The 17533-nt window shown below is 38.2% G+C and overlaps 2 protein-coding genes across 3 annotated transcripts in view; both read left to right on the top strand.

Annotated features, from left to right (window-relative positions):
- The first annotated feature begins 7680 nt into the window (after positions 1-7680).
- TLR1 (toll like receptor 1) lies at positions 7681-14895 on the top strand. Its single transcript, XM_036112518.2, has 2 exons — positions 7681-7776; positions 9955-14895. The coding sequence occupies exon 2, from the start codon at positions 10022-10024 to the stop codon at positions 12404-12406; it is 2385 nt and encodes a 794-aa protein (XP_035968411.1). The 5' UTR covers positions 7681-7776; positions 9955-10021; the 3' UTR covers positions 12407-14895.
- The window catches only part of TLR10 (toll like receptor 10), a 30350-nt gene continuing 20531 nt past the window's right edge, over positions 7715-17533 (top strand). Inside the window, exon 1 of one of the 2 annotated variants that reach the window (XM_078068506.1) lies at positions 7715-7776. The gene's annotated coding sequence lies outside the window, so the exon portion shown is untranslated. The remainder of the gene's footprint in view (positions 7777-17533) is intronic. The other variant, XM_078068507.1, reaches the window with a different exon arrangement.

The following is a 17533-nucleotide window of genomic DNA, read 5'->3' as shown; positions in this document are numbered from 1 at the left end:
AAGCCTTTTGGAAACTTCCTCTGTCTTTACGCCCCAGTTTAAAAGTATATAATCAATCCTTCCTCACAATCCCAATGCAGTTCTTCCTGCCCAGTGTCCTGTCCCAAAAACATCTCAAGATTGCTTTCTTGACCATTTGCTCCTGGCCCACATCACATCAGTAGATAGATATTTACTGACATGAAAAGATATTTATGATATATTATAAATTAAGTAAAACAGGTAATAAAACAGCATACATAGTCTAAAGCCATTTGAGTATGTGTGTGTGTGTAAAGTGGTACAAACTTTCTGAACAACAGTTTAACAGCCATCAAGACTGCTAAGTCATGTTCATTTACATAAAAAAAGTCTGCATGTTGCTACAAAAATGATACTGGTGTATCTCTATATGGTGAGATTATTGTTGATTTAATTTTTTTCTTTTCATTGATTTATATTTTCTGATTTCTTTTCAGTAAACATTTATTACTTGGATAATAAAAAAATTAAAATAACTAAAAAATTATACTTGAGAAGAACACATACACGTGTATTTGTTTGACCTTGTTACAGAGAAGAATTTTTTAAACCTAAAAGCAATGTAGCAGTGGTCTGCTGGAGTTTGTATACATTGTGAGAGCCAACTGTTAAATATTCAGAAATTTTGCAAGCAAGTCAGTTGGCAGCTAGAAGTCAACTATTGTGGAAATGTTTATAGGGCAGATATTGGCAAGTGCTACAAATCAGGCTTTTTTTTGGGGGGGGTGGTGAGTAACTTGGTTTACTAGACACAACTGAATGATAGTGATAGCAAAGAAAAAGTCAACTCACTTTTTTATATAAAAATATGTACTTATTGATTCAAAAGATAATGAAATGAGAAGTAAATAATGGGGGAAGACGTTTGTAAAAAGTTTGACAGAGAGTTAGTGTCAGTAACATAAAAGAGAATGTATAATTAAATAGAACCTGATAGAGAAATGGGCAAACGATGTGAATAGGTAATTCACTAAAAGATACAAATTGGCAATAAACATGAAACACCATCTGAGACACTTATAATAAAAGAAAATAAAAATGAAACAATAACAAGATATCCTCTTCATGTATGAAATTGTCTCCAAAATGCTACTTTTGTGGAGAATGTGGAGAGTATTCTGACATCCTTGGGGGCAGGCAAATCGGCACAAACTTAACAGAGAGCACCTTGGCAGTTTTGCGTCAAGAACATAAAGTTGTCCGTGCCCTTTAACCTATTCATTCCTTTCAAAAGTTCACCCTCAGACAACAGTAAAAAATTCCAACCAAGTTTGTGTACAAAGGTGCTTGTTGACATTTTATGAACCTGAAAGAGGGAACCTCTCATCAGGTAAATAGCTGGAGACAAGGCTGGCCTTGGCCTATAATTTACTCAGGTGGCAGTTTCAAAACTTTGGCTGGAAAACTTTAAGTAATTAAGGAAGAATTAATTTTAAGGCAAATGTCCAAGTGATGCCATTTTTATTCCCAGCCAGCTTGATGAGGCACAATTTGAGCTCTAGGGTCAGGTGGGTAGGAAGAACGGTGGTGTGGGAAAAATAGGGAGGGCAGGAAGGAAGCAGAGGCACAGTCCCCAAAGTAGGGCACTGTGGTCATAGCATTGTCCTCTTCCTTATTGATTAAGAAACCATATTCTCTACCCCTTCCTGATAAAAGCACTAAACAAACAAGGACTAGATGGAAACTTCTTCAACCTGGTAAAAATTATCAATGAAACATTCACAGCTAACATCATCCTTAATGATGAAATACTCTAAACTTTCCCCCTAACATCAGGAACAAGATGAGGATGTCTGGTCTCACCACTTCTATTCGACATTGTCCTAGAAATGCTAGCCATGACAATTAGGCAAGAACATATTATAAAAGGCATCCATATTGGGAAGAAAGATGGTATTTTGCAGATAACATGATCTTGTTTGTAGAAAATATTTAGGAAACCACTAAAAAACTAATTAGAACTAATAAACAGTTTCCGCAAGGTTGCAGAGAAGATATACAAAAGGCCAATCTGCACATGAAAAGGTGCTCCACATCATAAGGCATCAGGGAAATACAAAATAAAACCATAATCAGATACCACTTCATTCCCACTAAGAAGGCTATAATAAAAGTCAGATAATAACAAGTGTTAGCAAGGATGTGGGGAATTTAGAAGACTTACACACTGCTGGTGGGAATGTAAAATGATGCAGCTGCTTTGGAAACAGCCCAGAACTTTCCAAAAGGCTAAACATAGTTACCATATGATGCAGCAATTCCACCCCTAGGTATATACCCAAGAGAAAATATGTCTATAGAAAAACCTGTACACAATGTTCACAACATTATTCATAAAAGCTTTTAAGTGCAAGCAACCTAATCATCCATCGACTGACAAATAATTAAGAAAATGTGGGATATCCATACAATAGAAAATTATTTAACAATAAAAAAAATGAAACACTGATACCAGCCTAACATGGATAAATCTTGAAAACATCAAGCTAAGTGAAAGAAACCAATTACAAAGAAACACATATAGATTCCATTTACATGAAATGTCCAGAATAGGCAAATCTATAGGGATTAGTACAATGTATCATGATTTTCTAAGGCTGGGGCATATGTAGGAGTGGAGAGTGACAGTGAAGAGGTGTGGTGTATCTCTTTAGGGTGATGAAGTCTTCTAAATTGATTGTGATAATGGTCGCACAATTCTACAAATTACTTAAAGCCATTGAATTATATACTTTAAATGGGTGAACTTTTTTTATGGTATGTGAATTATATCTCAATAAAGCTTTTGTTTAAAAAAGAAGAAAACAACTACAGGTCAAATCTAATTGGCAGGATATTTACAATGCCCTAGATCCAAAAGGAAATGCCTGGGTATGGGGTAGGCAGAAACTGCTATTGAGAGTAGGTGAGGAGAGCCTAGAGTCTAAGATAAGAAAGCTCTACTTGGAGTTCGTTCTCTGGGCTGCTATTAACTAGACTTAGGCTTGTCCTCATTTGCATGGCTGTGATGACTGCATCTAGACCTGGGCTCTCCCCTAGGGTAGCCACCAGTCCAGTGTGACCATTGAGCAACTGAAATGCGGGTAGTCCAAATGAGATATGCTGTAGGTATAAGACACACACTGGATTTTTAAGACTTAGAATAAAGCACATATAAAAGATCTCATTAGTAATGTTTTATATTGATTGCACGTTGAAGTAATATTTTGGACCTATTAGGTTAAATAAAATATTTAAAATTTTACAAAGAAGCCATATTCTCTGAGAATTAAAGTTTTTTTAAGGACATGTGGATCCATGCATGATTACAAGTAGACATGATTACAAGTTCATCCAATGACAAGAGGGAGGAAAATAAGAGGCAGGTGGGCAACTCAGAGTGGTGGGGAGGAGTTTGAAGGGAAGCACAGGACTGTAGAATGCTCAAGTGCCCCCTCTCTGAACCTGGTTCACAGTCAAGTACCTTTGGGAGCCAGAAGCTGAATTGTTAGTCAAAGACGACCCTCATTTCCTGTTAGGGGTCTGCGGGAAGAAATGGTTGACATGGAGGAGAAGGAGGTTCATTCTTTCAGTTTCAGAAATATATTTATAGACACATTTCCCCTACTGAATCGTGATGGGGTAGGCAGAAACACAGAGAGAGTGACAGAGAGAGAGAAGTTGGCCTTGCTCACTGTGGAAGAAAAAGCTGATTACAGCAAAAAACTATCCAGTCTATGACCGCACATCATGGAGTCCTAGGCTGGGGACATGTTCTGAGGCACACAGTGGGCATTTCTTAGCCTTGTCTGCCCGTCTGTTATTGTTGCTTTTTGTTATTTTAAAAGAGTGGAGCTGTCAGGATGGATTCCTTGAGTGTGCAGGTAACTAACCCGAAGGAGATGTCTTAGACCTTATTGGACAAAAGAGATTATTACATAGCATGTTTTTCACATGGAGTTTTGAAAAATCACTTTTTGAAGAAAGTTTGAAAATATCAGTGGAAAAAATCTGAGCACAGATTTTCTCTGAAAACCAATTTGTCAAAGAAAAAGACATGATTGTCATCCATTCTATATCAGCACATGAATGATCTTCCCTCTTTATGAGTTTGAGCAGCACTTTGATCTTGAACCCTTCCTCTTTCCTCTCTCAGTCACTTTTAATAGTGGACTGATCAAGAGGCAAGATGAAAAGCAAAGCACCTGATGTGCACCCGGACCTGTACTCCGTCAATCAGCACAACTGCAACCATATGCATTTTGAATTCAGTCAATAATCATTTGTGGTTATTAACACCACCTCCTTCACTTCGTTAGTAGACAAGAGTGAGCTGACTATAGGGAAATAGAGAACCACAAAAATCCTATTTAAATACGGTCTATCAGTCAACCCGCCAGACCCTATTCTACATGTGAATAGAATAAAATAGGTTTATACGTACTATGTAATTTCAGTGGGATTCAGCAGATGGCATAAAAGAGCTTTTCTCTCCACCCCCTAACATTTAAATATAGTTACTAGTGAAATCAATGTTTGAGGAAGTACTTAAATTTCCTACAGACTGCCAACGTGACAGACGGGCAGGTTGTGTTGGTAAGCAACATTTTTTTTTTTATTCTATAAAAGAAAATAATGGTTCAACTAGTTGTTGGACACAAAAATCTCAAAAGTCTCTATGATTAAGACATACTGTGGGTTTGGGGTGTTTTTCTAAATATGTTATTGCTCATATGTGCTTCCTGCGGTTTGAACTAGCGTTTGTTCATCAGTTTCTCATCCTAACTCAGAGAAAGGGGTTTTTGTGTGTGTGTTTGTTTTTCTTTGTGTGTCATTTGTTTGTTTTTCTTTGGATGACACCTCATCTCATGCATGGCTTGCATTCAGAAACTGTATCTGAGTCGGGAGATGAATATTTGGATCGCAAACGTCTCACGGTTTTTTTACAGAGCTGCTAGCTGTTGGTCTCAGGTGGCACAGGTCTTCAACCCAGTGTTCCCAGTTCTCCCTTTGCAGTGAGAATGCTGAGGAAGATGGGGGTGTAGGTAAATTACTCCTGGAGGCAGGGCTGCTGAACAACCTCTCTGTTTTTATGGGCAGGTTGATTTTAATTTTTCCTCTGGGCTCTTCCCACTAAATATTCTTTTCCGTTTTCTCAAGCCATTGAAACTATTCTGGATGCTACTAGTCAGGTGTAACTGCAGATTTTGGAAAATGTTTCCCAGGCTACACCCGATTTGATCAAAAGAATTGAAAGTAAGTACATCTTTACAATAAAAAGCAAAAGTTTACAAAACCACATAGGAAATAATGCCAAAATGCTCTTGAACTGGTTCTGACCCTTTCAACCTAAAAGCTAGTTGGCCTTGTGTAGAGAAGACTCACAATTACTATTTGTGGTACTGAACTTAATAGGCCAGGTTGATTGTATGGATTTTACTCATGAAGTCAAGTCAAAGTCCTGATTTTATTACACCAAAGTCTCTAAAGACAACTCAAATGTATTGATGTATTGTATCATATAAAGTGAAGCCAAATCTATCATAATCATTAAAATTGACATAAACATAGCTAGAGATACTTCTATACTTTTGAATAAATCTTCCTTTTACTAATCAAGTTAGCAAATAAATATTTTATTTGGTAGTAAAATAGTTTGGAGATTCAGTGCTGGCCATCAGGACGTCGATTAAAAAAAAACTGATTTTTGCTGAGTTAGCAAGTTTGGTATATGAAATTTAAAGATCCCGTAAGTACCCAAAAGTCAATTCCTCATGTGTACAATACTTTGACTTCTTAATCACAGAAATAAAAGTGGTTTCATAAACTGAGTACTTTAAGTTGATGAGTATAAAGGGAAGGACAAAATGGAGGCTGGGAAAATAGAGGATATTTAAGTCCATTAATTTAGCTAGATATAAAACTGAAGCCATGCTTTCAGTAAATGCTCGAGATAGGCAGTTTTTTAAGAAAACAAGGACAACTTTTTTCATCTTGTTTGTGGTGGGTTCACTGTGTGCTAAGCACTCATGTCCATGCATGGGGCCCTGTCTCTGTTCCTTGTCTCTCTTATCACTCTCCTGAACCATGCCTGATTATGCTGATCACTGCTTACCTTCAACCCTGGAGTTGGCCAGAAGTTAGAAAGATCCCCAGATTTGGATTCAGGCTAAGGAATAAGACAAGAAATCCCACTTGAACCTAAATCCAAGCCACTTTTACTTTGACCTAGCTTTTCCTAGCTGGTTCTGTTTTGAGAGATTAGGCACCGGCCCAGACAGTAATTGGGTATAATTTTGATTCTTACTTAAGTATTTTTACTTATATGAGTAGCTCTTTCAGGAAGCGGAGAGAAAAAAATTGGGAAATTTCTGGGTCTTTCAGCCAAATATAACCAATGCCATTAAAATGCCACCTTTACTTTTTTTTAACTTAGACATTAAGTATAGTTGACATACAATGTTATATTAATTTCAGGTGTACAACCTAGTGATTCAGCAATTCTATACAATTAGCTGTGCTCACCATAAGTATAATTACCATCTGTCACCATAAAATGTTATTACAATATTATTGACTATAGTTCTAATGCTGTACTTTTCATCCCAGTGACTTATTTATTTTATAACCGGAAGCTGGTATCTCTCATTCCCCTTCAGCTATTTTGCCCACCCTCCCAACCCCGTTCCCTTTGGCAACCACCAGTTTATTCTCTGTATTTATGATTCTATTTCTGTTTTTTCTTTGTTTTGTTTTTTAGATTCACATATAAGTGAAATCATATGGTATTTGTTTTTCTCTGTTTGACTTATTTTACTTAGCATAATATCCTTTAGGTCCATCCATGTTGTTGTAAATGGCAAGATCTCATTCTTTTTAATGGCTGAGTAATATTCCATTGTGTGTGTGTGTGTGTGTGTGTGTGTGTGTGTGTGTGTGTATATATATATATATTATTCTGTGTGTGTGTGTGTGTGTGTGTGTGTCTTCTTTATCCATTCATCTATCAACGGACACTTGGGTTGGTTCCATATCTTGGCTATTGTAAATAATGCTGAAATAAACATAGGACTGCATTTATCTTTTCAGAATAGTGTTTTCATTTTCTTTGGGTAAATACCCAGCAGTGGATTATTGGATCATATGGTATTTCTTTTTTTTTTTTTAAGGTTTTATTTATTTGTGGGGGGAAGGAGAGAGAGAGAGAGAGAGGGAGGGAGAGAGAGACGGAGAGAGGGAGAGCATGAGCAGGGGAAGGGGCAGAGGAACAAGCAGACTCCCTGCTGAGCATGGAGCCCATTGTGGGGCTCCTTCCCAGGACCCTGAGATTGTGACTTGAGCCAAAGGCAGACACTTAACCAACTGAGCCACCCAGGTGCCCCTGGATCATACGGTATTTCTACCTTTAATCCTTTGGGGAAACTCCATACTGTTTTCTACAGTAGCTGCACCAATGTACATTCCCACCAACAGTGCACAACAGTTCTCTTTTCTCCACATCCTTGCCAACACTTCTTATTTTTTGTCTTTTTTATATTTGCCATTCTGACATGTGCAAAGTGATATCTCATTATGGTTTTGATTTGCATTTCATTGATGGTTAGTGGTGCTAAGCATCTTTTCAGCCACCTTTCCTTTTAACATGCATTTTAATGGCTGTGTTCCTTTCCTTGCACAGAGTTAACGTGAATGGTGACGAAAGGGGTATACTGGGCCCTCTCATATGTTTGAAGAAATCAAAATAACCAAGGCATCACTGGATACCTCTACAAAAGGGTAAGTCCAAACAGTGCTCCAAATACTAGATATGTTTGTACATGTACCTTGAGGAATTTTTATGACTTAGGGTATTTTCTGGGACTTTAATTATTTAGGTCCTTTTGTGCCCACTGAGAGATGTGAGGGGATATGTGAAGAGGAATTTGACTCTTTGCTGATATTGATGGCTTGCCTGTCTAATGCAGCCCCAAGAGATTGAATAAGTTCCCTAAAAGATCCATGTAGCTATGTAGCCCCAGCTGAAAGGGTCTGGGTGGGGCAGAATAGGGGGACGTGGATCACACTCTAGGGTTCATCCCAACACAACTCCCTCTGGTCTCCCGTGTCATTAGAATCTTGGTAACAAAATAGTGTCTGGGCTATAGTGGGTTGATAACTAGTGCAATAAGCATAACCTAGAATAATGCCTAGCACTTCATAGGGAATAAATACATATTTGATGAATGGATGAACAAAATTTTTCTGAAGAGGAGGAAACTACTCCTATCCTTGCAGCATTTCAGTGCTCACCATTCCCTCATGACTCTCAGGCTAGAATCCCAACTCCTTGCAATGATCTGCATCTTGTACAATCTTGGCTCTACTTCCTCTCATTCTCATTCACTCCATACTAACATTGACCACCTTACTATGCCTCTGATAAGCCAGCCTCAGTCCCATCTCAGGACTTTTGTACTTGCCTCTTTCTTTGTCAGAAATGCTTTCCCCCCAGATCTTCCCATAGATTACTCATTCACTCCATTCTGGTTTACACCACAATGGCAACTTCTCAGAAAAGTCCTCTCTGACCAATCAATCTAAAAAATCCACGAACCACTGTTACATACTTGGATTTACCATTATTCTTGATTCATTTACTCTGCTCAATTTTTCTTTTCTTTTTTTTTTTTTTTTGAGAGAGCACATGCAAGCTGGGGTGAGGGGAGGGCAGACGGAGAGGAGAGGGAGAGACTCTTAAGCAGGTTCCACGCTCAGCACAGAGCCCAAGATGGGGCTCAATCCCACAGCCTGAGCTAAAACCAAGAGTTGGGTGCTCAACTGACAGAGCCATCCAGGTGCCCCTCTGCTTAAATTTTCTATATAATATTTAATATTACATGAAATTACATTTAGTCATTTATTTTCCATCTCCCCACTAGATAATAAGCTCCTTGAGAATTAGGGCTTTATTTTGTTCACTGTTTTATCTCTAGTTTCTAAAACATGGCCAGTAGATTATCAATAAATAGTGGTTAAATAAATAAATGGATGAATAAATGGATTTTCTGAGAGACCTTTTATCATGATCTAATCACCTTTTGAATAAGACCAAAGTTAGGCATGAAACCATGTGTAGGTAATAGAAAGTAATGCAAGAAGAGTCCAAATTGAACCCCATGGGAAAGGAACTCTTAAGAAAGCCATGAGGTGGTGCATGTCAAAGGTAGAAAAATACACCAGCTGTGAATCCTAGCTTGAGTTCTATATGATCTCGGGAGGGTTGGGGTCAGTGGACTTTCCATAAATATGTAAAACCATCTGTATTAGTTTCCTGTGGCTGCTGTAACAAGTAACCATAAACTTGGTGGCTAAAAACAAAAGAAATTTATTCTCTCATGGGTCTGGAGACCAGAAGTCTAAAATCAAGGTGTTGGTAGCACTAAACTCTCCCTAAAATCTCTTCCAGCTTCCAGTACCTATCAGTATTCCTTGGTTTGTGGCTGTATCTGCTCCAGTCTCTGCCTCCTTCAAATGGCCTTCTCTGTGTCTCTGTTGTCTCCATCAAATAGCCTTCTGAGATATTTATGAGAACACTTGTCACTGGATTTAAAGACCACCTGGATAATCCAGGATGATCCCCTCATCTAAAGATCCTTAACCTAATTATCTCTACAAAGATCCTTTTTCCAAATTAGGTAATATTCACAGTTTCTGGTGATTAGGACAGGGTTAGAAGGTGGATATATCTTTTGGGTGGAGCCACCATTCAACCCATTACACCTTCCATATTAAAAGTTGTTTGATTAGAGGTAGTATAATTATTTATCAATACATATATTTCCCTGGTTTCAGTTATGTGACTCCAAAGAACACAGCCTTCATTTTATGAGTCTCTAGGAAAAAATGTTTGTCAGCCATGCCTAGTTTAATACAGTCATTTAAAGTGTTTTGTTTTGTTTTGTTTTGTTTTTTAAGGATCTGTACCTGTATCGAGATGCTCTGAGGAATAGCAACAACGCTTAGGAATGTCTAGTGTTACAAAATGATGAAAACTAATTCTAGCATCTTCCATTTTGCCATAATCGTCATGTTAATATTTGAGATCAGAATCCAGTTGTCGGATGAAAGTGAATTTCTAGTTAACAGATCAAACACAGGTCTCTTTCATGTTCCCAAAGACCTATCCTTGAAAACAACAATCTTAGATATATCACAAAACTATATATCTGAGCTTCAGACTTCTGACATCCTATCACTATCAAAACTGAGGATTTTGATAGTTTCTCATAATAGAATTCAATACCTTGATATCAGTGTTTTCAAATTCAACCAGGAATTGGAATACTTGGATTTGTCCCACAATGAGTTGGGGAAGATTTCTTGCCATCCCACTGTGAACCTCAAGCACTTAGACCTCTCATTTAATGCATTTGATGATCTGCCTATATGCAAAGAGTTTGGTAACATGTCTCACCTGGAATTTCTGGGATTAAGTGCCACACAGTTACAAAAATCTAGCATGTTTCCAATTGCTCCTTTGCATATAAGTAAGGTGTTACTGGTCTTAGGAGACGCTTACGGGGAAAAAGAAGATGCTGAGAGCCTTCGAAACCTTAACACAGAAAGTCTACACATTGTTTTCCCCAGAAGAAAGGAATTCAGGTTTACTTTGGATGTATCAGTCAGCACAGCAGTGAGTCTGGAACTATCTAATATCAAATGTGTGCTAGATGATAATGGATGTTCTTATTTCCAAAATGTTCTGTCAAAACTTCAAAAGAATTCAAGGTTATCAACTCTCACCTTAAACAACATGGAAACAACTTGGAATTTTTTCATTACGATCCTCCAGTTGGTTTGGCATACAAGCATAGAGTATTTCTCAATTTCAAATGTAAAACTACAAGATTACCTTACCTTAAGATCTTTTGATTATTCCAACACTTCACTGAAGGCCTTATCGATACATCATGTTGTCAGTGATGTGTTCACTTTGCCACAAAGTTATATCTATAGACTCTTTTCAAATATGAACATCCACAATTTCACAGTGTCTGGTACACACATGATCCACATGGTTTGCCCATCCCAAATTAGCCCATTTCTGTATTTGGATTTTTCTAATAATCTCTTAACAGACATGGTTTTTAAAAATTGTGGAAACTTGGCTAAACTGGAGACACTTAATTTACAAATGAATCAATTAAAAGAACTTGCAAGTATAGTTAATATGACCAAGGAAATGAAGTCTCTACAACAATTGGATATTAGCCAGAATTCTCTAAGGTATGATGAAAATGAAGGAAATTGTGCTTGGACTAAAAGTTTATTAAGTTTAAATATGTCTTCAAATTTACTTACTGACTCTGTTTTCAGATGTTTACCTCCCAAGGTCAAGGTACTTGATCTTCACAATAACAGAATAAGGAGCATTCCTAAACCAATCATGAAACTAGAAGCTTTACAAGAACTCAATGTTGCTTCCAATTCTTTAGACCACCTTCCTGACTGTGATACTTTTAGCAGCCTTTCTAAACTGATTATTGACTCTAATTCAATTTCCAACCCGTCAGCTGATTTCTTCCAGAGCTGCCAGAAGATTAGGTCCATAAGAGCAGGGAACAATCCATTCCAATGTACATGTGAGCTAAGAGAATTTGTCCAAAGTCTAGGCCAAGTATCAAGTGAAGTGGTAGAGGGTTGGCCTGATTCTTATAAGTGTGGCTATCCAGAAAACTATAAGGGAACCCCACTGAAGGACTTTCACGTGTCTCAGTTATCTTGCAACACAACTCTGCTGCTTGTTACCATTGGGATCGCTGTGCTGGTGTTGACTCTTACTGTGACTGCTCTCTGTATCTACTTTGATCTGCCCTGGTATCTCAGGATGGTGTGTCAGTGGACCCAGACCCGGCGCAGGGCAAGGAACACACCCTTAGAAGAACTCCAAAGAACCCTCCAGTTCCATGCTTTTATTTCATATAGTGGGCATGATTCTGCCTGGGTGAAGAATGAATTACTACCAAACCTAGAAAAAGAAGATATAAGGATTTGTCTCCATGAGAGAAACTTTGTTCCTGGCAAGAGCATTGTGGAAAATATCATAAACTGCATTGAGAGAAGTTACAAGTCCATCTTTGTTTTGTCTCCCAACTTTGTCCAGAGTGAGTGGTGCCATTATGAACTCTACTTTGCCCACCACAATCTCTTTCATGAAGGTTTTGATAACTTAATCTTGATCTTACTGGAACCTATTCCACAGTATTCTATTCCTAGCAGCTATCACAAGCTCAAAAAGCTCATGGCACAAAGGACTTACTTGGAATGGCCCAAGGAGAAGAGCAAACATGGACTTTTTTGGGCTAACCTAAGAGCATCTATTAGGATTAAATTGATGGAGCAAGCAAAAAAAAGAGATCACACATAGATCTAAAACAATTCCCTTGCTGCTTTTGGAAAACTGTTGCTGCTTTTGGAGGTTCCAACAGTGATTATTTTGCATCAACACAAATCTAAATGCCATTTTGAATATATGATGTAGATAAAAATGTGTACTTTCAGGCTCTCCAGTTCACCATTTATATATGGTAATAAAAATTAATACAATGATATAATTTTTATTTAAGTAGTTAATTTCTAACCCATGAGGAATTAATCTTTTTCTTTTCTAGGACTGAATTCATTGAATTCATCATGTAATCAAGACAAGTACCTATTTAAATAACTTTAGTTTCTATAGCAGATATCTGTAGCTATTGGTGCCCTTCTTGTTTTTACTCAGCATTTGTCCTTGCATGTTGAAGGCCACTTATTGCTAATGCTGCACTCTTTGCCTGGAGGGTTTTCTCCTGGCCATAAGAACCTACTTGGCTTACACAAAGGGCAATTTAGTAGTGCTGGAGACTTTTTTTAAAGATTTATTTATTTGAGAGAGAGAGAGAGAGAGCACAAGTGGGAGGGGCAGAGGGAGAGAGAGAGAAATTCAGGCAGACTCTGCTGAGCATGGAGCCCAACATGGGGCTCGATCTCAGGACCCTGAGATCAACCTGAGCTGAAACCAAGAGTCAGACTCTTAACCAACTGCGCCACCAGGAGCCCCAAGAAGTGCTGGAGATTTTTCTTGGAAGGAGCTCTCAATGAATATCAGGAAGAGAATTGTTGGATAAATGCCCCAAATTTCTCACCCATTTTGGGGATAAATCTGGGGTGTGCTTTACACTATCCCTGAGTTCCCCAGTAGAATGGAATTCTAATTCTCCATGGTGGAAACAGCTTGATAAATGTATTTTTCATTGGCTTCCTTTCTATACTTATCTCATATCCTCATTCCTCTAAGGGTGTTTCTGGGATCATCTTTGAAATAAACTACTTATAGTTGAATAGTTGTCTCACGGTCTGCACCTGGGGGAACCTAAACCAAGAGTTCTTGAATTATATCTCAGGCCAAATGGAAATTCTGAGTCTGGTTTTCTGTGGCTGGAGATCTTTCTGAGATTCTAGTTGCCTGACACCTAGCATGCACAAGAGACTTTGCTCTTTTGATCGGAAGGAGGAATATAGTCCATGTGTACTGTTTTTATGCATAGCATCCTTGTCTTTGGGAACTATTACACATGATCAGGGCATGAGCAGGGCATGAGCAGATTGGAACATTGCAAGGAATGGGCTATATTAGATATATTTTCCTAGCATCATTTTATCAGATTTTTTTTATACTCATCAATCACTCTCCCGGTCTATTCTTTTAGTCTAGCTGCCAGCTCTGGGAAGATATAATCAGATAACATCTTGTCATAGCTGCACCACGTATCTCTCACTTTATGCCCTGGGCTTCAATGATACCCCTGCACGTGATGTTCATAGAAGCCTGTTCAGCCATTCTGGTATATGCAGAAACCTGGAAGTGCCAGAGACATCCCCTAAGGAGATCCTTGACCACTTAAGGGAAGGGAGCCATTAGATAAATACTGCTTTCTTTTATTCTTGGGTTAACAAATGAGTTATGTTCTACACCATTCCTCAATGAGTCCCCAGTAGGACTGAGATTTACTCACTCTGAGATTGGCTTTTATCTTCTTCCTTGCCTCATTCTTCCCAGTTCCCTTACTCTTGATCCCTGACATTACTTCGCCGAATGACCTGTACACAAAGCTCTTGTCTCAGTCTCCACTTTTGGAAGAAGAAACCCAAATGAGACATGTACTAGTTGCTTCTTGCCCTAAGAAACTTAAAGTCAGTCAGAGGCTATTACATGAATCCAGATAACTAAAATAAAAATCAGTGAAACAAAAAATATGCAATGGAAGTTCAGAAATATTTAGATTGAATAGAAAAAAGTCTTAGAAGTGGTGGTTTTTCTGTTGGGCACTGAAGGAAGATTTTAACTTTGGATTTTTCAATGTGTGATGATGAGGAATGGCAAGACCATTCTAAATAGAGAGATGAAGAGAACAAAGACAAGAATATCCAGGCCTATTTTGGTGTCCCAAATTGGTGTCCCAATTTGACTGAGCCATGTAGTTTATGAAAAATGACAGTGAGATAAAAGCAGGAAAAGTTAGATTAAGATCATATTGCCAAAGATCTTGAAAAGTTAAGCTATAGAGTTAGAATTTAGGGATACAGAAAAATCATCATTTAAACTTTATGACACATTATAGTGGAAGGGAAATTAAAACAATGAAATATATGCTTAAAAATATATAAAAGTCCTTGTTCTGGGACACCTGAGTAGTTCAGTCAGTTGAGCATCTGACTCTTGATTTCAGCTCAGGTCATGATCTCAGGGTCCTGAAGTTGAGCCCTGCATCAGGCTTCAGGTGGAATCTGCTTGAAATTCTTTCTCCCTCTCCCTCTGTCCACCCCTCCTGCTCATGCTCTAAATAAATAAATAAAATCTTTTTTTTTTTTTTTCAAGCTCTTGTTCTGTAATGGAAGTTGCAATAGTTGTTAGGACTGGATTTTCCTGTTTTCTCTATGATGATCGCACTTCCTATACTGAACTTCAAGATTTCATAATCAAGCTTCAATGCTCAGCACTAGTTGTGTATTACTTTGCTAGGGCTAATGTAAAAAAGTGCTACAACCTGAGTGGCCTAACCAACAGAAATGTATTGGCTCACAGTTCTGGAGGCTTGAAGTTCAATATTAAGGTGTTAGCAGGGTTGGTGCCTTTTGAGGGGTGGGAAAGAAGGATCTGTTCTAGGCCCCTTATCCTTGGCTTATAGATGACCATCTATAAGAGGGAATACATCTGACCCTTCCTTCTTGAGAGTAAATGGAACTCATAACATACCAAAAACTCTCCAAAATCCTCTTCTAATCTTTAACTCCTCTCAGACTCTCCAACCCCATTTATTGGCTAGAAGTCAGCAAAGGGTTGCAAAACCAGTTATCTAGTCTCACACTTGACTCCAGAGACCTTAACCAAATTGAGATTAAAATAGTCCCATTTAAAAAAAAAAAAAGGTCCCATTTTTATCAGCCTATTATACTAATAAGACTGCAGTGAAATGGACATTTTATAGAGTGATAATAGGAGGGCAAAGTAGTTTGGCAATATATATATATATGGGCTTTGGAATAACCATGTTCTTTGACCTATAATTCTACTTTAGAAATCTAGCCTAAGAAAATAAGTTGAAATGTGGACAAATATTTCTTACAAGTATGTTAATTGCAGAGTCATTGTTAACAGTGAAAAATTTGAAACATTATAAACTTCCAACAATGGAGGAATGTGCTGTGCTTGTTTAATAACATTTTATAATCATTAAGAGTAGTGTATTGGGTTAAGATGATAAATTTTGTTATGTGTTTTTTACCACAATCTAAAAAAATAATGTATAGGAAGTCTTTTTTATTAACATGAGAGAATGCTTATATTACAATATAAATGAAAAACATAGGATACAAAAGTATATGTACAGAATGGTTTCATATGTTAAAAATATGCAGAATAAAAGGTCTAGGTGAAAATATACAAAAACATCATCACTGCTTGCTTGTGGTTGGTGCTGGCTTTTGCTTTTATACTTTTCTGTACTTGAAAAATTTACAACCAACAAAAGGAAATGATAACAAAACTAAGTCTTTATTCACAGTGCACCTCTCCAGGAATAAAGGAGATTACTGGCGTCATTCTCCCCTGCCACCCCCCCAGCATAAACACAGAGCCACCTGAGGGAAGCAGCTCAGAAAGGACACTGGCTGCCTAACTTGCTTACAACAAACCCCATCCCTCTGTGCTCTGGTGGGACTGCCCTTCTTAGTCCCAGTGCAGTGGTCCCCTCCCCGGAAAACCAGCACAAACCCCTGCTCACACCATATCTCCTTACCAGAGAGTTCTGTACAGGTCTCAAGGAGACCATAGCATTTCACAAGGAGATCAGAGCACATCTAGTTAAAAGTTGCCACGTTCAGGCCAAGGACTAAACACTGCCCACAGCAGGCAAGGAGGGCCTCAGCAGACAACTGGCCTGAAAGACAGAGCAACCAAAACACAATAGCAGGGCACATGCAGCACACACCAGAGACACTCCCTGAAGCACCAGGCCCTGGGCACTACATGGCCTCTTCTTTATATTCAGAAGCAAGAGACATAACTGGCTTTTAAAACACACAGAAGAAGGCAGAGACTTAGACAAAATGCCAAGACAGGGGAATTTTTCCCGAATAAAAACAAGATAAGGCCATGGCCAGAGATCTAAGTGAAACAGATATAAGTAACATGCCTGATGGAGAATTTAAAGCAATAATCATAAGGATACTCACTGGGCTTGAAAAAAGAATAGAAGACATCAGTGAGACCCTTACCACAGAGATAAAAGAGTTAAAAAGGAATCGATCAGAAATGAAGAGTGCAATAAGCGAGATGGGAAACAGACTTGATGCAATAAACAGCAGGCTGGAGGAAACAGAGGAACGAATTAGTGGCCCAGAAGACAAAATATTGGAAAATAATGAAGCTGAACAAAAGAGAGAAAGAATTGTGCAACATGAGAATAGACTTAGAGAACTCAGTGACTCCATCAAATGTAATAATATTCATATTACAGGAGTCCCAGAAGAAAAATAGAAAAGAAGGAAGAAAATTTATTTGAGGAAATAATAGCTGAAAACTTCCCTAATCTGGGGAAGGAAACAGACATCCAGATCCAGGAGGCACAGAGAACTCCCATCAAAATCAATAAAAGCAGGCCAACACCAAGACATATTGTAATTAAATTTGCAAAGTATAGTGATAAACAATTTTAAAAGCAGCAAGACAAAAGAAGTCCATAAATTCTGAGGGAAAACCTATAAGGCTAGCTGGAGATTTCTCAACAGAAACTTGGCAAGCTAGAAGGGGAGGGCCATGATATATTCAATGTGCCAAATGGGAAAAACCTGCAGCCAAGAATACTCTATCCGGCAAAGCTATCATTAGGGGTAGAAGGAGAGATAAAGAGTTTCCCAAACAAAAACTAAAGGAGTTTGTGACCACTATACCAGCCCTGCAAGAAATATTAAAGGGGACTTTGAGGCAAAGGAAAGACCAAAAGTGACAAAGACA

The sequence above is a fragment of the Halichoerus grypus genome, chromosome 3 (genome assembly GCF_964656455.1).
Source record: "Halichoerus grypus chromosome 3, mHalGry1.hap1.1, whole genome shotgun sequence".
Lineage (NCBI taxonomy): Eukaryota > Metazoa > Chordata > Mammalia > Carnivora > Phocidae > Halichoerus > Halichoerus grypus.
The sequence above is the reverse complement of the archived record's forward strand: the minus strand, read 5'-3'. Positions and strand labels throughout refer to the sequence as shown.

Coding starts and splice junctions, on each gene's coding strand:
- TLR1 (XM_036112518.2), top strand. CDS start 10,022: ATGATGAAAACTAATTCTAGCATCTTCCATTTTGCCATAATCGTCATG.